The 23,347-nt window shown below is 37.9% G+C and overlaps 1 protein-coding gene across 1 annotated transcript; it reads left to right on the top strand.

Annotated features, from left to right (window-relative positions):
- The first annotated feature begins 1,356 nt into the window (after nt 1-1,356).
- LOC113119501 (E3 ubiquitin-protein ligase MYLIP-A) lies at nt 1,357-22,970 on the top strand. Its single transcript, XM_026289032.1, has 7 exons — nt 1,357-1,584; nt 2,918-3,108; nt 15,614-15,799; nt 17,956-18,153; nt 18,285-18,449; nt 20,162-20,573; nt 21,758-22,970. Exons 1-7 carry the CDS (start codon nt 1,498-1,500, stop codon nt 21,938-21,940), a joined length of 1,422 nt encoding a protein of 473 aa, XP_026144817.1. The 5' UTR covers nt 1,357-1,497; the 3' UTR covers nt 21,941-22,970.
- Nucleotides 22,971-23,347: the final 377 nt, after the last annotated feature.

A 23,347-nucleotide genomic window follows, 5' to 3' on the forward strand; every position in this document is an offset into this window, starting at 1 on the left:
TCATGTCTGGCTGTGAATGCTTGTGGAGAAAAAGTTTCAATCTGGCAATGTGTGGGCAGGCTACAGCGAGCAGAAAAGATCCGTCTTGGCGTTTCATGCTTGTTGTTTTCTCCAAGCAGCCTCAAGCACACTGCTTTCCTGATGTGATGCATTAAGGGAACACTGAGTGGAGTTTGGGGACAGGTGTTGGAGCGCTGGGTGTCTGTCCCGGGGCTGTCTCACACGACTCAACTGCAAGGTCATTCTGAGGACTACACAATCTAGTTCGTCCATGTGGACTGCTGCTGGTCAGACATCACTGGAAAATACATTGATAGCTCAATAGCTGTTTTCTACGTTTTCTTCCAGCAGCTTAAATTTTCATTATCAAAAGTTTTTTGGCTGATGTCTCATTCACAGTGTCAACGTGCTCCTCAAGGGAGGGTTGTAGGCAAACATGCATAATACATGTGAAGTGTAATGTCAAGGCAGTAACACATTGGCACTCACTCCATCCGCCTTCCAGCTTTGGATGAGACCGCAGGCTCTGGCGTTGGGCCGCAGTCTTACTTAAGAGATATTTGCTAGGGCATACTCAATGTGATCATAAAATAGTGTCTCAGAAGGACAAGAAAGGAAAATATCTTGCAAGGCTTAATTTTGTCACACAGAATATATATTTATTTTATGATACACATTTTAGTTTGTTTAATTTTATTTTGATTAATTGCATTTTTATTTTATGCATTAGTACATATATATATATATATATATATATATATATATATATATATATATATATATATATATATATATATATATATATATATATATATATATATATATATATATATATATATATATATTTCATTAGTTTTATTGTATTTCATACGTTGTGTTTAATTTAGTTATTTATTATATTAATTTATATGAAAGCATGCATATTTAATTTTATTTATTGCTGTGTGCACACAATGGTTTTTGATAGATAGATAGATAGATAGATAGATAGATAGATAGATAGATAGATAGATAGATAGATAGAATTATTTTATATCTGTGATATGATGGTACTGTATTTGTGTAGTGTGAAGGTCTACATTAGTGTATGTACTGTACATGTGTTATCGAATTTGCAATGCAGGACCTTTTTGTTGTTGTTGTTATCTGAATTGAATCAACTTGCTCGAGCATCTTCACAAATATAACGCACCTGAAGGGGACGCTCGTGGCGTCTACAGTATTCACTACTAAGTGAACATGGCAGGCTTTCTGTTGCTGTCAGCGTTCGCTGTAGGCTTTGATACTCCTGTTGTGATTGGCTGTGGTGAGGTGGGCGGGGTTTAAGCAGCTCTTCGTATATATATATACAGCAGGAAGCGTGACCACAGAGAGACAGAGAGCTTGAGGAAAGTGAGTGAGGGCTGATGTAGGGTACTTAGAAAGGATAACAGTGAGAGCTGTTTGTACTGTTTTTCGTACAGGACAGGTAGACCAAAGACAAAACACCTCTCCAAAATGCTCTGCCATGTAACTCGACCGGACGCGGTGGTGATGGAGATTGAAGTGGACGCGAAGGCGAACGGAGAGGACTGTCTGAACAAGGTAAGATGATGAATGAAAGACTTCATGTGAAATGGATGTGCTGTTTATCATCACATGTTTCAGAAGCGTGCATGCATACGATCAACCCTCGTGCGTTACATATAGAAAACACGCTCAAATTCAGATAAACAAAAGCGTTTATATGAAGCACATGGAAACTTGATATCAACATCAGTCTGTTTATGTCTTGATTTCGTGCGTTTATTTGGGTAAACTTTACTGATTATTTTTAGCATGTTCTTAAAGCATTTTTTTTGTCACATTAGAACATTTATTTCGTTCGATCATTCACACATATAATCAAATGTTAGGCTGCACGTATATTGGGTTGTTTTAAAACAAGCTAAATGATTTTGAATTCTAATTAACAGACACAGTATGTTGTAGGTTAAACGTTTACATTATTGTTTTCAGAAAAAAAGGCTGTAAGGCTTTTTAAACGATAGTTGGGTGCATGTGTGATGGCATGCTCGAGGTTACTAAAGGTCATTCTCTTCAGCAGCAGATGCTTGGCTCGTGCATGGAGATGTATATCTTCTCCAACGTAAATGACAAAGTGCATGGCTTTTCAACATGTTAGAAATGTTTTCGAGACATGTCTGAAGTTGTATCGAATGATTTGTACACAAACCTCAAACTTTTTAATCTAGCACCAATTCTGAAAACATTAAAATTAAAGGATACTGATGTTGTATTTTCATGGTCATCTGAGGATATTTTCATGAACTGTACAAACTTTTTATTTTCTTCTATAGCAGGGATGTGCAACTTTGATAGTGACGAGGGCCAGCATTTTTTTCTCCTTTATTAGCAAGATGCCAGATTACTAATCCATTACTAATTTACTCCATTTCCTTTTTATTGAAGGAAATGAACATTTAATTTGTATTTTAAAGAGTTTATCAACTATAAAACTTGTACAGTTAAGCTAATTCAGAAGGGAAACTTTGTCAGTTGACGGCAATATTGTCCCAACAAATACAAATCTCAAATGTGTGGTCTATAAATTTGCATGAAACAAATGTACAGAGGTCTTATTTTTTTATTAGTGGCCTACAGAACATTCTCAAAACAACATAAAATGACTGTTAAAAAGGTCTTATTCAAAGAAAAAAGAAAAACAAAAATCCTTCCAAAATGGTACCATTAAAAAAATGGGTAACTGCAAGATTTAAGAGCTTTTAATACCTGCACGTCACATTTCAGGCTTTAAACTATTTTTAAGGAAAGGGATGAGTTAAAATTATCAATTATTATATTTATGTAAACCATTATTATCAGTAAATTATTCTGGTGTTTAACAATGTGTGACTCGGTCTTTGGTTGGTGGCAGGTATGTCGGAAGTTGGGAATTATTGAGGTGGATTACTTTGGGCTGCAGTTTTCTGGCAGTAAGGGAGAGAACCTGTGGCTGAACCTGAGGAACCGAATCTCCCAGCAGATGGACAACCTCACGCCCTGCAGACTACGGCTCCGAGTCAAGTTCTTCGTGGAGCCTCACCTTATTCTGCAGGAGCAGACGAGGTATGTACATGCAAAAAAACCCAAACACGTTTTACATCAAAGTAATGGATGTTGTTGGAGGAAGTTGTGACTGAAAACATTTCATCATTGTCTGTGAGTAGAGACCTTTTCAAACTTCCGCGAGAATACAGTGAGAAAAAAAAAAATTCAGAAGAACGACAGGAAGAAAGGCAACTGAGTATGTGGGTGTTTGCATGTTGTGTGTGATATTAGTGGAAGTAAAGCCATTTCTCTTCCGTTCTCTGTGTCAAACGTGAATTCTAGGCCCGACTTGAGCTTTATCTTATTTAACTGTGTACATGTTAAGATATAACCACAAAAAATCTAGGTCATGTAACACATTAAATATTAATTTAACCGTGCTGGTATATGAGTGTTCTTTCAGTTTCAGCTGAAGTCATGTGTCTGTCTCAGGTAGAGAACGAGAGAGAGCACTTTGCACAGTAGCCTGTAAAGGTTTTTTTTTCCCTCAGTACAGTGGTTTGCCCTGTAGTAACCCCGCTCCCTGTGGGTTACTGTAGGTCGTCGAGCTATGAGCGGCAGCAGGAAATGTGATCCTCTGCTCAAAAGCTCCTACCCACAGAGACAGAGCTGGCAGTCACAGCCACCTCATGCTCTTTTATTCACTGCAACTGTGCAGTTTTGTTACTTTTCTTTGTCTGAGACCTATTTGGAGCACAGCTCTAAGGACACAAGTTTACAAGTTAAACCCCAGTAGCAGCAGCATATGTGGTATTCTTGACAAAGTTATCTTTATTTTTAAAAATCACAGTAAAGTGCATGGGCAGCACATGTTAAAACTCACCCTGATTTGAAAGTGTAAGCACAAGACCTAATGGGATATTTAATAAAAAAAAAATTTTATGACTCTTGTAATGACCATGCAATTTGTATCTTTTGTAAAGAATCAGTGTAATCATTTAAAAATATCTAAAATCGTTTGTTAAATGAAATGGTTAAATATTAGATGAAACCTTAAACAAAAATATTACCTTTGCAATTAACCGAAATAAGCTTGAACTGAAAAACTACCATTACTATATTTTAAAGCTTCATAGAAATGTAAAATAAACATGTTACAAAATTACTCCAATTTAAATAAAAATGAAATTGGAATTAAAACTGAAAATATATATATATATATATTAGGGGTGTAACGGTTCACAAAATTCACGGTTCGGTTCGATACGATACACTGATGTCACGGTTCGGTTCGATACGTTTTAGATACAGCAAAATGTAAAAACATCTCAACTTTTCAGAATGCCGCAAGCGCACCGCGGGTCATGTGACAAGAACCAACCAATCAGCTTCATCCTTTCCCGTAACAACGTTGAGAGCTCAGCCAAGATGAAGGAACAGCTGATCATAGTTGTATATGGATTGCAATTTTGAAATAAATTTAGTAGCAGAGCTACTGCAAGCGATTTTTAGAGCTGCAAATCCATTTATCCTTCGCTGAAATTTCCGCGTCTCATGGAGAGAGCACGTCATTGTTGCTTAGCAAAGACAGACGCCTCATGAGCGCTTCTGCCCGAGCGCTTTGGAAAGGAGGAGAAAGACGCGCTTAGCGTTTTCCATGCGTTTTTAGGCACGATATGTGAACGGCCCCTAAGGCGCTCGCTCACTCAGCACGCGCTGAAGGCTCGTTGCAAAATGTCTAATGCATTTAACAGACCAGAAATATAAGATCCTAAAATAACCAACAGGTCTGGTGTTTGGGTTGGATTCCCTGTAAGCTATAGTGTCTAAATGCTGCAGGGATAGTTTGCTGCGTGCATGTTTCTCCTTTTTTTCGTCTTTTCCCAGATAGTACTGACGCATATATCCCAGATATTCCCGCTGGTGTTTTTTTTTTGTTTTTTTTATTCCCGCTGGTGTACCCTGTCATGTTGCAGATGCGACATACCGTTGTTTTTTTTATCCACCACTCTCTTGCCATCACCATTATAGCTTAAAGGGAATCCAAAGTGCACCCAAACACCAGACCTGTTGGTTATTGGAGGATCTTCTCATTTCTAGTCTGTTCAACGCATTGGCTATTTTGCAACGAGCCTTCAGCGTGTACTGAGTGAGCGAGCGCCTGCTGAGTAGCCTAACATAAACATATAAGATGGTGTTTTTTTTCTTCTTCGGGAGTGTCAGGGGCGTTGCCTGTTACGTTGTTTGGGTTATTGGGCTACCTTGTTGAACGCATATCATTATATTTCTCTCTCTCTCTCTTTTTTTTTTTTTTTCAAATATAATTAATTACTCCAACGAACCGTTCGGTATACATAATGCGTACCGCGTACCGAACCGAAAGCGTCGTACCGAACGGTTCAATACGAATACGCGTATCGTTACACCCCTTATATATATATATATATATATATATATATAAAATATGATTTTTAAAAATCAGAGCTTCACTTTTTATCCCTCAAAAATGCAACTGCTGTTTGCTTACTAGCAAGGTTAGTAGGATATTCTGTCAGATTTGTCTTGTCATGGAAATAAAATGTATTTTAATGTTTATAGTGTACTTTTTTTGAAAGTCCCAGACTGTAAAAACTGTTTACTGTTCCAGTTCATTATTTTGTGTGGTCAGGGACATTCTTCTATAAATTCTCTATGGTTCTCAATTCCATTCCCCCCCCCCCCCCCCTTTTCTGAACTAAAATTGAAGAAATGAAAGCTTTGGAAGGGACTGCGCATAAACGATTTAAAAAAAGAAATTCAGCTGTCAGTCTGGGGTTTTGAAGCACTCCAGCAGTCAACTTCCTCCCCAGAGATAATTTGACTGGCTGGTTACAATGCATGTCATGTAAATGAACTCTTTCTGTCAGGACGCCGGTTCACAAATGTTTGTCTCTGATAAAGAGAGGCACAGACAGGTGTTAACTAGATTGTTTAAGTTGTGTCACATGCTGATTTGTTCTTCATTAACTGAACTTTCCACTTTCAAACCCACGGTGAACTCTCTGTACTCCTCCGTTATCTGCTGCGTGCCGTTATTTGATAGGCGGCCCGTTTTGGAGCCTCTCGTTCTGTGCTCTCCGAGCTCAGCTGGGTTCTTTTCAATAAAATGAAACTGGATGGCATGCCAGATCCCGCAGGCAAATTCTCTAGGCAGATCCACTCTGGCAGGGCAGCATGGGCATGTATGCGTGCTTCCGTTTCCTTGAGAGTGTCCTTTTGTAAGGATTTTAATTAAAAAGCCATCTTTTTTTTCCGCTTGTTTAGATGCTCTTCTGCTGACCTGAGAGAGATTAGCTGGGGTTACTGACAGATTGTGGACGGAAAGATTGAGGGATTTTGGGGGGAGGGAGAAACTTGGACTGGTAATTAAATGTTGCACTTCTTTATGCAAGGTGGAAGGACGTTGCACCCCCAGAGCCTCCACATGTAATTACATTCAAGCTGTTAAGACAAATGGGCACAAAAACCGCTTACAGTGTGTGAAGACTGAGGTGTTAGGAAAATCTGAGATGGCGGGGGTTGAGACTTTGTTTCTCTGTCGACATCGGGATGAGAGCAAAGCTTTGATCAGGCTGAGATTGAATATTTGGAAGGGAAAATGTGAGGCACACTGAATAACAATGAATGCAGTCTCTGTGCACTATATGTGGCAGGAGCTGGCAGTGTTCAGAATGGAACATTAGCATATTGCTTACTGCACAGTGTACACCGAATAATGCCTTTTTACAGAATGTGGGATGATTATACATTCATATCTCAAACTGTAGTATGCTACGGTCATGTGACCGAATTGTAATCGTGCCCCCCACACACAAATGACATCCAGTTATTGCAGGAAAGAGTTTTGTGTAAGAAGAGCCTTAGTCAGAAGAATGTGAACAAAGGACTCCAGTAAAAGATAAATAGTGGCTAATATTGATAAAAAAAAAAAAAAATATATATATATATATATATATAGATAGATAGATAGATAGATAGATAGATAGATAGATAGATAGATAGATAGAATATAGAATATAGTTTGCGGTTGTAAAGATTTAAAAAAAATATTTTTCTTGCATGGTTTAAAACAATTGTCATTGTCTGATTTCTATATATGATTTTTGTTTTTAGTAATTTTGAATAAATGTAGAATTTTTATATCTGCTACTAGAAAATAATTAACAACTTATTGTATATCAGCCAGAATTTTATTCTCCTTGCAATCTTCTAATAACACGAAGTATTGAACACTCTTATTCTGTAAAAGGAACCGTACGAGAGTAATAGACTAAATGAAGAAATTGATGCCCATAGCAGAATATAAATGGCTGCCTGGCATTTCTGAGTGTAATGCAGGCTGCTGTCGCATGAAAACAGTTCTTTGTTAACTTTCTGGCACTGTTGTGGATTTGTGTGCGCGCACATGCATGCATGATGCGACCCAGCCTCCAGCTACAAGGGTCATGTTCCCTAACCTTGTTTGTGCAATGACCTCTGCCCTACTTCGTCACTGCGTTCCACTGCTCATCACACTGACTGGCAGTGAGCTCTGGCATGTATTCTCCACGCACTCATACAAATGCAGCCTGAAGCCACATGGATTTCCCCACAGATACTTCTTAAGTGTAATTGTGTATGCACAAGAACTCGGCCATTCTCTTATCATTTTGTGTCTGGTACTTTTGATGTTATCTTAGAAACTGTGAACTTCTTGCAGGCATAATGGGATTGAACATCCCTGTAAAACCCTTACAGCGGTCCGAGTGCTGATTTATGACTGAAAGTGAGCTCGTGAGCACACATGCACATTACAAACAGGCGCCAGAGGGGTTGATTCAACCTTTGCTGGAAGATACAAAAAATAATTGTGACAAAACTATGGTTCACTGACTGTATAGAGGTTGGTAATTCTGTGGTAATGTTTGATTACCTTATTAATGTACCATGATGTTGCTGCAAGTCAACATGAAGCAACCTTCACAAATAATTTCTATTATGTTGAACATTTCTGATTGAAATTGGCTTTCTAATGTCATTTTAAAGGGTTCATTGGATGCCCATTGTCCACAAATTGATTCTTTAGGGTCTTAATGAAGTTTATTAACATACTTTGGTTAATTTCTAAATGGTAGTGTAAAATAACACCCTTTTTACCCTGTCAAAATCAGCTCTTTTTTTTCAGCAAGCCATTTTAGTCCATGTTCCTTTAAATGCTAATGAGCTCTGCTCACCCCGCCCCTCTCTTCCATGGGGTGACGAGCAGACTGTAAACTTTAGCTGTGAAACTAGCTAACTAGCACATTATTAGAAAAGGCGTTTTTTTTTCTCAAAGATTAATAGAAAAAAAAAAAATACTCTCTTCTGTAGATGAAGCAAATGATTTGCATGAACCATGCATTTAATCATTAGATTGGGGATCGGCACATTCTTTTCAAAAACAAGAGTAACGTTAATCCTCTGGGTCTTCAGCGGCTCAGATGTCTGGAGTAAATGATTTCTGCTGTGTTCATTATTACATAGAACAACAAAACACCTCAATCACTTAATCATAAACATTCTCAAACATTTTCTTCACATCTCACTCGGGGCGGGGATAAGGTAAGATGGCCTTGTCAATCAACTATCAGTGGAGCAGCCTGTGAATTTGTCAATCTGACAGAAATCTCAGAAAAGCCTGATTTGAAAGAGGGGATTTTAAAATGGGAATTTTAAGAAAAACCTCTAGGTGGATTTTTATCATTATAGGATAGATGTGTACACACATTCCCTTATACACATTTATATTTAAACATGTAAAGTGAATTTTTCATCCGAAGATCCCTTTAACAAAATCGTTTTTTCTCAATGGTTTGTTTATGATATTACTATGGTCAAGTCAAGGGGCTTTATGAATATGAAAACTGTACTTTAGGCCCAAAACAAAAATCTAAATTCAGTGTACCTTAACCGGTTCTGGAGTCAGAAATGTTAGAATGAGAAAAGGCCACGCACCGACCCCTGCTGCACCTCAGCTCCAGATCAGGACTCGAACTCTGCTCGGGCTTTCACACTTTCTCTACTTCCTTTCTATCTCTGTCTGCACTGTTATGTAAGATGCACTAAACAGTGCACAGGCCTCTGAATGCCGATAAGCTGCTTACATAAGCCCCAGAGCAGGCCGAATGGAACCACTTTTGCTTCTGTAGTCCATTATTATGACAGTTCTTCATGTTCATTAGTATAAGTGCATCATCTAAAAATAGATCCTTATACTTTGTCGAGGGAGAGTGCTGGTGGATGATTGCCAGATAGAAGAAATATTTACTTGTGATGCAAAGGGGATTTGGTGCAAATGATTGTTTCCATTCCTTGGACATCTATGTTTTCTGTCTTGATTATGAGTTGGGAGAAATCCTCAAACAAGGTACAGTTTAAGATAACCACTGGCCTTGAGGGCCTAATCCTGCTTACAGAATTACTGGATCCTTTAAGGATCAGAGCCGCCCCACCTCTTCTCCCAACCACAAACACTCACATGTTAAAAAGTGTTTGCTGACATGTTTTAACTCTTACTGGCAACATCACATCCGTTCTCAGATTCAGAGACAAATGCAGCTTCATGTGACAGAGTAAACAACATCCTCCCACAAAGGCATTACAAACTAGCAAAAGCTCTGACAAAGTATTTGATTATTGACGTGTGCATACTGTTGTGGCAAATTCTTGAAGATTTTTTTTTATATATATATGCAGATCACCTTAAAAATCAGTATTTTCCAGTGTTTACTGACACAGCATTGAATCTAATGTGTAGATGCCTTAATGCCACCTTTCTGAACCTCATTAAACCATACTAGAGGCCACTTTTGGCTGAAAAGTGATTTGTTTGACTATATACACTAAACTTTTTGTTGTTATGAGGGGAGAATTAAGGTCATTAGTGAGTAGTCAGCACTCCACAATGGTGGCATGCTCATGATTAAGCTCTAGCTGGTCTTCATGGCATGCTATGTGTGCCGGGCTTGTGTAAAGATGCCTGTTTTGTTTTGGAGGGCTTGAGTGTTTAGCATTCTCATCAGGACTAAATGATCCTGTTGATCCACAGAGGCCAGCACCATTAGCAGAGGCACTGCACACTTTAAATAAGAGAAGGGATCTTTTAAACCTTAATCTGATTCGGCTTCAACCCATTGGGAAGAACAGCGAATATTTGTAATATTAAGTCGTGCACATACTCTTACCTTGGCTATTTGGTTCTTGTTCAGAAACAGGAGAACATCCACGCTCTTATTCTTGCAACACCACTGGTTTTCTTTACGCCTGCAAATATGCAAAACATGCTGCTGTGATCTCAGGTCTTGTTATCTTCACAGTCAGAGCCCTGGGTTTTGTCAGCAGGAACTGGTAAGCGAGTGCTATTCAGGGTCAACACTAGCACAAACAGACAACTGCAGAGACCAACCTCTCGCCCTACATCAAATCCTAATAACAAGGTCACCAGCAATCCCAGTAAGCTCCTGATTACCTCCTTACCACAGGCAGACTATGACGCTCAAGATCCCCCTGAAGCTCGTATATGGATCACAAAATGGAAGCCTTAGCTTTGCATATAGCACACATGCATTGTGGCGATAACATAGGAAATGGATTTATTTTGTTTGCAGACCCATTTCATTTCTTTATTACCATTCTTACCATCAAAAATGGCCATTAGTGTAGCACAAAATCAGTTCAGTCCAATGGCTGGTAGAAAATGTCCATTTTTAAAATGGCTCTAGACTAGCTCAAGTTTTAAATTGGTAAAGTAGGTGAAGATCCTCCAATATCTCTGAAGCATATATTGGCTGTGATGGGTTTTAGCTTCACTGGGTCTTTGCAGTTTTGAGTTGATATTCTTATTAAAATGAAGTGAGAGATATTGTACTTGGTGTTTTCTGAGGCTTTTCATTAATTGGTGTAATATTTAACAGTATAGACGTTCAAATGAAAACCTGAGGTGCGAAATTCTATCAAAAGATGTTAATGTTAAGCCTTGAGATTACAACTAGCTCTCCTTCTCTTGATTTAATGATCGTTTTATAAATTAAAAACACTAGAGATCTCTTGTCTTGTGGTGTTACTGGATTGCATGCGCTTTGATGACAGCAGAACCGGTTTAACCACATTTGTAGATGAACTGTAGTAACCTACACCTCTCTTGAGCTGAGCGTGTATTACTCAAATGATGTTGGGTTGTCCCTTCGCAGAAATTTTGTGGGGGGTTTTTCAGCCTACGGTACTGTTACGGTTCGCAAAGTTGATGCAGAATTCATCATTTACCAGAGGCGTTTGCTCACAAAGCAAGTCTTTGAGTATGCGATTTTTATCGGTATTTACATTTGCGTGTTTGGGCGAATGATGATTAACACTTTGGGTTAGCGAGGAGGTGTTTACCTGTGATGCATGGCGCTGGTGGCAGGGTTTACTAGAGTTTGTTGACTGCGAGTAACCCCCGCCACATGGCTCACAGCAATGTTATTTGACTAACTCTGAAACCACATTGTTTCAAAGGGCGCCTGAAAAGAATGAAACTCCTGTGCGGATTGGCTCCTTTGTTGATGTCTCCAGGAAGAAGCTTCTCGTTTCATTTCAGAGGAATGTTTTGTTCTTTGGGGCAGACCCCCAAACATCTGGCCCCCAATGAGTCTGCCTGTAACAGTGAAGATAAAACAATTAGAAAGGAAAGAATTAGTGCGAACTAAAACAGTGACTTTTTAAGGTTATGTAGAGAGGACTTGATCTGACGACGTGTCATGTTTCCTAGGTTATTTATTTTTAATTTAAATTATATTCTATTTTTTTTTTTTTTTATTAAACCGGATTAAAACATGTAAAAGTAGGTTTGCAAAAAAAAAAGCTATTTTTACAGTCTTGCCAACCTTCAGCCCATTTATTTAACCCCTTTAGTGTCTCCCAAAGTGATCCTCATGATGCTATAAACTTTGTGAACTTTGAGTAATTCAGATGATTTTCTTTCTGCCTGTCGTAAGATTTAATTTCCAGCCAGACATCGGAGGACTTTCTGCAGAAAGTGTACCGCATTTGAAGCCAAAACCTCAAACCCACAAAAGCCCTCCTTCGCAAAGCTCAAGCTCTCTCAGATATCAAGCCATGACCCATTTCTTGTCAGCAGAACGGCACAGGCGTTTTAATTGAATTCTTCCAGTTACACAATCAAATGCTTTCTATTTATTTATTTATTTTACGTGTGGAGATACTTGTGTGTATTTTCAGTGTATCGGAATAAATTTTTTACAGTAAATGCAAACTAAAGGGGTGTAGTTGCTTTTATAGGCAGTTAACGTACCCAACACACATACAGAGTTGAATGGTAGGAAAAACTGACTGGGTTGTGCTCTAGTTTCGCTTATCGCCTCAGACAGGTGCAGTGGCATTGCTGATGAAGGTTACAGACCGACAGGATCATAGATTTTATAACATGAATGCTTGAACTTGTGCACCCATGTACGGTTTACTTTCATTTTGCTGAAAAGGCTACAAAGTGAGATGTAGTGAGAGCGAGTGGGGCCCATCTGTGGCCCCCAGACCCCCTCTCATGCCCACTAATCTGATAGCATTAAGACTTTAGACTCCACCACATCCGGCTGTTCTCCGCTGCTCATAGCTGATTTCCTTGTGAGGGGCGGGGGGATTTTTTTTGCATGCTTTTAAAGTATGTTATTTGCATAATAAATGCACTGACTGTAATGTTTTTGAAAATATAACTGAATATTAATTGCAGTTAAATGCAAATGTATTCTAGTTAAATCTGGCTAAAACAAGTGTTATGCATTTAGGTGAAATTTAAAGTAATAAAAAAAAATCTAAGCAATTTCATAAACTAATTTTGTCTCTGAAGTACAGTTAGTGTTTAATGCTGAATGTACTGAAAAGCATTTATGATAAACTAAAATATACTTAAGTTTCAATAGAAATGACATTCATTTCATGCATTTATATTTTTGTAAATACACATTTGTAATTAAGTTTACATTTTAGCACGCTTAAAATATATTCACTTAATATCGAATGATAGTTAAAACTATAATCAATTACTTTACAAGTGGTTTAGTATTTTAGTCAACAAAAAATATTTAAATAATAACTTGAACTTTTAATTTTAACATTGTTGCAATGCATTAAGAAAATGCAAGTGTCCATTTCGTTACAAGTACGATTGTAAGTGTCTTAGCACAATTTAAGTACACTTGTGCAAGTACTGAAGATCTAATATATATATATATATATATATATATATATATATATATATATATATATATATATATGTATATTATTTTGTTTCTTTTGTTTTTATTTAAGTGCGAGTCTAATATGGGACATTTATACATTAATTTGTTTTCGATTTTCAATGGTTACGTTTTTGGAAACATTCCCCTTGTTAACCATGGTAAAAGCCCATTGTGTGGTGGTGGTGTTTGTTGACGCCGAGTGGCTGCATCAGCGCAGCTGTGTGTTCTAAGATTAGTCTTGTAATGATCCTGACTGAACCGGCGCTGCATGTTCTGTCCTGGAGTAGCTGGAGTTTGACCGCTAGTAACCTCTCGGTCTCCCTGCCCCAATCATATGCCTTTGTTTTGCCTGCCAGGTAATTCATCACATGAGTCTGATGTCACCGCAGGGAAGTGCCTCGTCAGGCCGGGCGAGACTCCCTTTGTCAAACGACAGGTCTTGTTTATTTGTCTGGCCTATGAATGTACCTAAATCTTCATTCTCCGCCTTTTTTCTAGTGTCTTTTTTCATCCAAAGTCAATGTTTATCGGCCCGGGGGTTTTGTCGGCAGCACTGCTCGAACTGATATGCCGGAGTTTGTTTTCCTAAAGAGCCATCGCCTGCGTGCAGAGCAGTATCTCACAGCCAGTTTTTGGTGTTCCCATGCTCCTCTGTTGGCTGGGGGTAAACATCAGTCCTGTTTGGTCTCCAAACCTAGTCTCGGGGGACTTGGAAAATTTGACATTGTGTCCTGTAGTGGACATAAACGGACATTCGAGTATGGGGACATAAGGCCTTTGGGTCAGATAAACAGAAAGCTACAGGAGCTGGAGCTGGTTGGTTTAGAAAGAAGGGAGGTTCACCCATGATGCTACTAGACCGGTTTGTGAAGAACCACGGGAGAAGATGAACTGCTGATACAGTTCAGACAAATTCAACTTGTTTTTCACTGACGCAGATGCAAAACCACACACAAACATGTTTCATAAAAAATATATTAACTTTTACAGTTGTCTTTTAATAAAAAAAAATAATTTAAGATGTTGTCGTTAAACATCTAATTTGTATTTTGTTTGAGCTCAAGTTTGATGCAGAAATACTTTGCTTCACAGGTTTATTTACATTTCTATGTTTAGTTTTGACTTTTAAAATGTTTTAAATCATGCACAGTGCAGACATGCAGGCAATAATCATTTTATTCATAATTAACTTTCCTATCATTTTTCATTTACTTTTTTTCTTTACATTTTTAAATCATGCAAAAACTTTTTTTTTTATTCTTTTGAAATATAGTTAATGTTTAATGCTGAATGTACATACAAGCATTTATGAGAATCTAAAAATTACTTTAATGTAATTTCTATTGAAACTTGTATGTTGATTTTTCTAAATGCACATTTGTAAAGAAGGTTCGGTTTAGTATACTAAATAGATATATATCTATATCTCTAAATAGTAAATCATTGTTCATCTATTGTTTGCCGTTACAGTGTAATTTAAATTTTCATTAATCTGTGCCTTTTACAGTGGAGCAGGAAGTATCCTCACACTTAGTCAAGGTAAAGAGAATCCGTCAATAACAAACCAGAGTTCTCATGGCTGGTTTGTGAATTTGAAAACAAGATTTTTTTTTTTTTTTGTGATGTCTGTCATTGATCGATAAAATAATAAATACTGAAAGTCCCACAGAGAGCTGAAAAGAGCCCCGTCTACAGTAAAATACACGGTTAGCACACCTGTATTACAGCTACAGGGATTTATGTCAGCAGTGAGGAGTGAGTGTGGTTTTCATGCTTTGTATGAGACTGCTTGCTTGTAGTTTAGAAACAAGCTGACAGTGTTCTGCATTAAGAGCCTTGTAACTGATGCACAAACGGATACAATAGATAAAACCGAGATTGAAGCAGAAGTCAAACCAATTCACACACTCATGTGTATTTGCAATATTCTTCTATTTGGTTTTTGAAGTGAAAGTGACCATTTGGAATGGAAACCATCATTTCTGCTTTTCCTTTGACCTTTTGTCATTTTCAATTGACTTTTTGCCACTTCTGGTTTTCACTGTTCCTGCTGGTTTACCTATAAATGATCTCTATTCATGGATCATACTAAAATGCTAGTGGGATCCGGCACATAAGAGCATGTGCAAGACGTGTTTTTGTAATGAAAGTTCCCTGTCACCCGTTTCAGTCTGTGTGGATCGCTTTCCTGTCGGACCACCTGTCGACATCCATATGCGCTTCCTTCACCAGCCACCTGTTTCCATTCGTAACTAACTCTCTCACTTTCTTTGTCTTTCTGTTCTGCTCTACAGACACCTGTTTTTTATGCATGTGAAAGAGGATCTGCATCGTGGACATCTGCGGATGTGCTCGGAAAAGGCCGAAGAGCTCAGCGCCCTCCTGGCCCAGGCCGAGTTCGGTGACTATAACCAGAACACAGCCAAGTACTGGTACACTGAACTCTGTGCCACAGAGCCCAACCAAGCCACCATCAACAGGTACACAAACTCAATCTCACTCACTATTATCTCTATGACCTCAATTTGGTTTAATAGAAGTAAAGATGTATTCACAAATTGCAGAACATAATTACTGGTTATATTACAAACATCAGTAATCAAGAAATCTGAAATGGCATTGGCAGAGTGTATTTTCCTTGTATTGAAGCCGGAACCTTCCTTTTTAGAGGCAATAAAGTAATTCTAATATGCAGAAACATGTTGTACTTATTATCAGCGCTGCTTAATATTATGTAAATTGAGTTTTTTTTTTATTTTTTATAAAGATTCTGTGATTTTTAAAGGGACTGTAAGTAGGAATTACTCCCATCTAGTGGTGAAATTGTATTTTGCATTCAAACAAATTTTGCTCTCCAGCGCCTCACTTTTTCAAATGCGCGTTGCATCTATTTTTGACTGTTTTGGCGACGATGTTTTTTTTCTCCTGTGGCGCGGCATATGTATGGTCCATAATAAGAATGCAATCAATAAAATATTGATTTTAGATAATAAAATACCTAAAAAGTTACTTATTGTCCCTTTAAAAGAGAATTTGAAAATTATTTAAAATCAGAAATCTTTGTAAAATTATAAATGTATTTTACTGTCACTTTGGGTCCTTGATAGATAAAAGTATTAATTTCTTTAAAGAAAAAATCCTGACCCCAAAATTTGGGAAAAATCGATGAAGTTATTAAGAAAATATTTCCAACTGTTGTTAACAAATGTGCGTTTACTGTGCACAGATTTTTGTAATTATATTGCAGGGCTGATATTATTTTCATTGAGTTATTATAAACACAATAAACTGTTAAAAATAACTGAAACTGAAAATAAATAATAAAAATATAAATAGAACTGAAACTCACATGTCGTGTTAAAATGAAACTGAAGATGCCACAAACAAACATCCAATAGAAGTGTCTGAATATACGTTCTTAATGTTACTTTAGTATAAAGGTAGAGATTTTTACCTGCAAATACATTTTTAAACTGGTTGTTAGGTGTATAGGTGATTACTTAATAGAGAGAGTCAAGGGAGCTGAGCTGTAACCTGCGCACTCTTGTGAACATCTTATCCAGAGCCGCGTGGCTAAAAACAAAGCACTCCTAATTCTGTTTGACTAATTACACTGCTCCTTTTATAGAGTCCTGTTCTGACTCTTTAGCTTGTTTGGGTTAGATAACAGACGACCCAATCAACCACAATCAAAGAGGATTAATGAGATCTGTCTGTAGTGATTAATTATCATTGTCACTAAATCAAATAAAGACTAATGCATACAAGAAAATCAAAGAGCCTCAAACAGGGGAACACGATGCCATGGACTTTGTCAGTGACTGTTGTGTTGTCATGTTATTGGCAACTTAAATGGTTAACGCCCATGTTGGCATACTTTTTACAATTATCTTCTATTCTGTTTTTTTCCTTGCTATGTGTACGGAGACTTGTTATAGCACTTATATATCATTGCGCTCTTTGTTGTTTTTGCTTCCACTGTCCTGTCATTTGTAAGTCGCTTTGGGTAAATATGCTGATACTGGAAGCAGATAATATCAGTTCTTGAAGATTGTTTCAGTTTAAACAATAAATCATTAACCATAATACAAGTAATTGTTGTCGTGTTATGTTACAAGCCATCATTTTACATTTAACTTTACTAGACATCGCTTGCACTACAAGCCATTGTGTCGAGCCATCACGTTGCGTTATAAGCCATCACGTTATATTGAGCCATTGCGTTACATCATGAGCCATCTCGCTGTTGTTACAAGGCATCACGTTACATTGAGCCATCGCGTTACATTGAGCCATTGCGATTTATTACGAGCCATCATGTTACGTTACGACCCATCATGTTACGAGCCATTTTGTTACATTGAGCTATCTTGTAATGTTTCGTTACGAGCCATCACGTGACATTACATTGAGCCATTGCAGTGTTACATTCTGAGCCATCATGTTGTTACGAGCCATCTCATTACATTACGATACTGTTTGTCACCAGCTGTCATAAAAGGGATTATTAGTTTACAATATAGTTTTTTGGTGTGATTGAGTGTAAATCTCAAAACAGATTTTTCTTTTCACATGATCAGTTGGTGTTATTTTACTCTCAGACTCAATGTATCTCTTGTTTTTTTTTTTTTGGCAGTATCATAGCCAAGCACAAAGCTCTTGAGGGTCTGAGCCAGGCAGTGGTGGAGTACCAGGCCCTGCAGCTGGTGTCCTCTCTGGAGCATTATGGGGTGGAGTGGCACTGGGTGCGGGATGCTGAAGGACAGAGGTTGGCTATCGGTGTGGGACCAGATGGCATCGCTATCTGCCGAGAAGACTTCAGCCTGGTTAACAGGTTAGGCATGGCATAAAGTGCTCTTGATAAAATAATGCCCAGCTCACATCCCAGAATCAGTCATGTAACATGAATTCAATTTGTTCCATCGCCGCCTTTCAGTAATTCGTCATATTTTCCTTTCAATGCAGGATATCTTATCCCATAATACAAATTGCCACGCAATCAGGGAAGAGCGTGTACTTGACTGTCACCAAGGAAACCAGTGACAGTGTGGTCCTGCTGTTCAAGTTAATCAGTAATAGAGCAGCCAGCGGTCTGTATCGGGCCATCACAGAAACACACGCCTTTTACAGGTGAGACACCATAAAACCCTGCATGTAGTACAATAATGCATCATTACATTGTAATTTTTTTTTTCTTGTTAATGTGCAGCTCTGCCAGGCTTAACAATACACACCTTGTGCACATTTCTTCTGTTACGTAACCCACTATCTAACATACTTTAGTTTACCTGTCTGGACCACTCACCACATGATGTTCTTTACACATTGTTATCATGTAGAGGAAATCATCTTTCTTTAGCCTGGCTATTGTTAAATCTTCTATTGTATTTTCTTCATAGAAAGCCTCCGTGTCAGCAGTTTGAATTGCTCTGTTGTGAGGAGTTTTATGCTTCTGGTTTTTGTACGGTTGTCAGAAAAGTACAGGATTATGTGCTTTTTGTTTTGGACTTTCTCTGAGCATAGTTTTCATTGCAAACCAGCTTCGGCCTTTCCTCTGTAAACAGCTAGCTGTGAGAAGGTCTGGCAGCTTTAAACGTATTAGAAAGTAACTAAGAACATTTGGGCTGCACAGGTGGGTCAGTCTTACAAAGCCATGCAGAAACAAAGTATGTGGTAACATAATTATGAAATATATTTTAAAACTATATTTTTATTTTAAGTTAATAAAATAAATTAAATCCAATCAGTCAATAAAGTCCCATAAATCAATAAAATCCCTTAAATAAAAGCACGAATTAATGGATTGATTTGATTGACTGATTGATTAAAATACAATAAATCAATCCATTCAGTACCATTTTTTTTATTTAGGGGGATTTCGTTTATTGACTGATTGGATTTTATATGCATGTATTGGTTTGTGATTTTATTCATTTTATTAATGGACTGAATGATTAATAAGATACAGCTGATGAATCAAATCACTAATGAATCAATCAATACATAAAATGTAATCAGTCAGTAAATAAATCTATAAATAAAATCAAGCTTCCAGTTTTCATGATGAAGTGTCCTTTACCTCTAAAATTCACACACAAAAAATTTTTTTTTATCCTTTTCCGTAATAATTCTCACTGTAATACAGTTTTAATTGGGGAAAATGTGTTGAGTTGCCATGGAAAGGTCGAAGTGCCACAGAACATAATTAAATGTTTCTCATTAAGCAAAATTATTTTTAACCGTTTTTAAAACAATTAAAACTTTGGGGTTTGTTCAATCTTAGGAGACGTTGTAGCAACGTGTTCCCATTGTTCGACTGATGACAAATTGACACTCGATGGTGGCACAGAAGTGCTTCTGAAGTGGCATCTTTACGCAGATTGTTTAATGCTGCTCTGAGGAGGCATGCATACGTTTACACGGCAATCACACATATATGCTTTGATACTCTACGCTGAGGCAGGTCAGAGCTGGCATAATTTTAATCTAGCTTTTATACAACATCGCGTCTTTATGCAAGCACAGAGCAGCATTAGCTGCTGTGTAAAATCTCCTCTAGACAGACTGGTAATAAAACGGCTTTTACCAGTTAAAATGTGGTCTAAACCAGGTTTCTTCTGCCCGTGATAAAAGCTTTTATTGCCAAGGCGTTGAAGAATGGCTACTGCTCTCTACCCTTGAACTCTAACAAGCGGCAACATCCTTCATTTTCACAACTACAGCTCCTTTCCAGTAGCCCATTATTTCTGATGGATAATGGATGGTTTGAGCTGCTGTGTGGCAGACGGCGAGCAGATAATGTGCTAGTCTCGATCACCAATCGCTCTTGTTTCTGTCTGCAGGTGTGACACGGTAACGAACGCCGTCATGATGCAGTACAGCCGGGATTTCAAGGGTCACCTGGCTTCGCTTTTCCTCAATGAGAACATTAACCTGGGCAAGAAGTATGTATTCGACATCCGGCGGACTTCCAAGGAAGTGTACGACTATGCCAGACGTGCGCTGTACAACGCCGGTATCGTGGACATGATGTCGAGGCCAGGGGAGCGCACTCCGTCGTCCCGATCGCCGTCCCATGACCAGGAGGGGGCGCTGGACTGCGGCGGCTGCCAGCAGAGCCGGCTGCTGCAGGAGAAGCTGCAGAAACTGCGGGAGGCGCTGCTGTGCATGCTGTGCTGCGAGGAAGAGATCGACGCCGCCTTCTGCCCCTGCGGTCACATGGTGTGCTGCCAGAACTGTGCTGAACAGCTGCAGGTCAGAGAACATTCCGGTTCAGGCGCTTCTTACCCAACATCGGGTCAAAAATGTCAGAGTGATAAATCTGTTTTGAGATCATAATGAAGAAAAGTAGCTGTAGTAGTATTACTTCCTAAAAATTTGCATTTAAGAAGTCACTTTTAACCCAAAAAAAAAATCATGTGGTGCAACCACCTGTCAGAAGTGAAACAACATAACATAAAATATCAGAATTGAACCTTTTTATGACAGGCAAGACTAGTTCGGGTTGCAAAATTTTTAATGAGATGTGACTCAACAAAAGTGTAATAATATTTAGGGATTCATTTCTAAATAAATTTACAAGAAAATATTTATTTTGATGTAAAAACTTTGATTAATGAATAAAAGGATTTAAGGGGTCTGCATTCATTCATTATGTATTATAGTGTTTATTAATATTTGAAATTTGCTTTTGTTTGATACTTTCCAGTTTCCATTTACATTTTGGTTGGTTTTTGTTAAATTCTATAGTTTCAGTTCCTAGTATTACAACGTAATTGCCAAGACAACATTTCTAACATTTTTATAGGTTTGTTTTTCTTATAATATTTATAATTTAAATTTCCAAAACCAGTTAAGTAGATTCAGATTTAAAAAAGGAAAAAAAAAAGTGAATGTATTGAGTGTTAAAAAAAAAAATACATTAGGTCTTTAAATTAAAACTTTCTTAAAGTAAAATGTATTTATATTATTTGAAATTTAGATGTGAAATAACGATGTAATAATGATTAGTTTGGCATAATCTAGTGAATTAAACTTTATTTGATTTTTCTCTTTTCATTTATAACTTAATGGAAATAAAGATCTATTCAAAACAAATGACATCAGCACAAAAATCCTTTACATTATCATCATAAAAATCAGCAAATTTATAAATAAAGCTCATTCCAATAAACAAGTAAAGTCTGCACCATATTACCTATTTGAGATGTGGTCCTTACTGCATGTTGTTGTATTTTTAATCAACCACACACTTAAATAACATAAAACTACTAAGTGCTGTGCCAATACATCTACCGTGATATAAGCAGTAAGGACATGCCACCCAGCCTTAATTGCCAGGATTGACTGTGTCATTATTTGCAGGCAGTATAACAGTATTGCTTGCGTGTTATTGTGGTGAATGCTCCCTGATGAAGTCTCTTGTGTCCTCTGTTCAGTCATGCCCGGTGTGTCGGTCAGAGGTGGAACACGTCCAGCACGTCTACTTGCCTACATGCACCAGTCTGCTCAACCTGACCATCGGGGGTGACAACAGCCCCGAACCCATCCACCGGGGCATGGCCTCGCACACCTGCACTACCAACGACTTCAGCACCACGGAGAAGATCTACCAAAACTAAGCTTGCCTGCCGCTCTTCCAGAGGACTTCTAACCGCAGTGAAGGACTGAGTTGGGTTGCTCCTCGTGTGATGTTTTAGAAGCCAGTGAGGAGTCTTTTTAATGTTTGTCTCTTAAATGAAGCGTATCAGTTGATCTGATAAATGTGTTTGAGTTGTTCTTTTTTTTTTTTTGTACACGCAGCAGCATGCATTATTTTTTTGCCTCATAACCTGCACAAATCTGTATGCCATGAGGAACTGTGGTGTTTAGGAACTAGCTTTTCTTATTCTCTAATTTAATTGCATTTTACGCTTTGCTTTTAATACGCAGCATCCACTTTGTGTCTTTTGCAGTGGATTGGAGTTTGTTTTAGGTTTGTTTTGAGGTTTTCATAGTTTCCAATGCCAATGAAGAAGTATTTATGGTGAGGGGCACAGACCCCCGCAGCACTTTTGAGCAGAGAAGTCGTCGTCAAACTACTGTTCCTCTGTTTGTATGTAGATTCACCGCTTCCACACCCGACTGGAAAACACTCCTTGAGGCCCAGATCTTCATGCTTTCTAAAGCTTTTATTTCACCGTTGTGGTCAACCAGTGGTTTGTTTTGGATTTTAAGGGTACTGAATGATCTCTCAGTGCAATGCTAACCGTTTTAAGAGATTTTGACCTTTTTATGCTTTTGTGGAGGATGTGGGACGTTTTCTGTAGGAAGGCTAAAAAAACATTTAATCGACACTGTCACTTTACCAAGGAGTTTCCCAAGTGTATTGTTCCTAGGGGTTTGCCTTAATGTAGCAGTAACACGGTGTGTTCGATATGCATTCTTTCTTTGCACAGACTATTATTGAGAGAAGAAGAGGACTATTTTCTTTAACTGCTGACATCTGATCTCGAACAGTCACAGCAGGAGATATTTTTTCAATTTGTACAAGTAGGATTTGTTTCTGTTTGTTTGAAGCAAAAACTATGCTCTGTAAATATAGAAATAACTCTCAAACTTTTATATTTCTTTGAACGAGAGGTATTAATAAAGCTGTTTTTTTTTAACTAACATTGTGTGCGAACTTGTTTTTGTCAAACGGTGTCCTAGTTTCCTGCTTGGAATTTCCTAGAAATGTTTTTTGGGGTTTATTATAAACTGCAAGTTAAGTTATAAAAGCCAAGCCGTCTAAAATGTGACCTCTGACCCTCCTACAGCACAAAAAAACTCTTGGAGTCATCCGAGTAGATATGTTGTCAACAGAAGAAAAAAACGCTGGAGAAAGTATGTGATCAGTTTAGACTTAACCTGTGGCTTTCTCTATAATTCATAGACCAAGTGCCTTTGTTTTGACATTTTAAAGGGCCTGGTTAAATTAGCTTTCCATCCACAGAGACGTGATGTGACTTGTTGTATCTAGATCTATTAGATTACGTAATGAACATGTT

This window comes from Carassius auratus, chromosome 19 (genome assembly GCF_003368295.1).
Source record: "Carassius auratus strain Wakin chromosome 19, ASM336829v1, whole genome shotgun sequence".
Lineage (NCBI taxonomy): Eukaryota > Metazoa > Chordata > Actinopteri > Cypriniformes > Cyprinidae > Carassius > Carassius auratus.

Excerpts from the sequence above, each read along its gene's own strand:
- LOC113119501 (XM_026289032.1), top strand. The coding sequence starts at position 1,498 with ATGCTCTGCCATGTAACTCGACCGGACGCGGTGGTGATGGAGATTGAA. Across the intron at positions 1,585-2,917 it reads GAGAGGACTGTCTGAACAAG|GTATGTCGGAAGTTGGGAAT; the intron begins GTAAGATGATGA and ends GGTTGGTGGCAG. Across the intron at positions 18,450-20,161 it reads GAAACACACGCCTTTTACAG|GTGTGACACGGTAACGAACG; the intron begins GTGAGACACCAT and ends TTCTGTCTGCAG.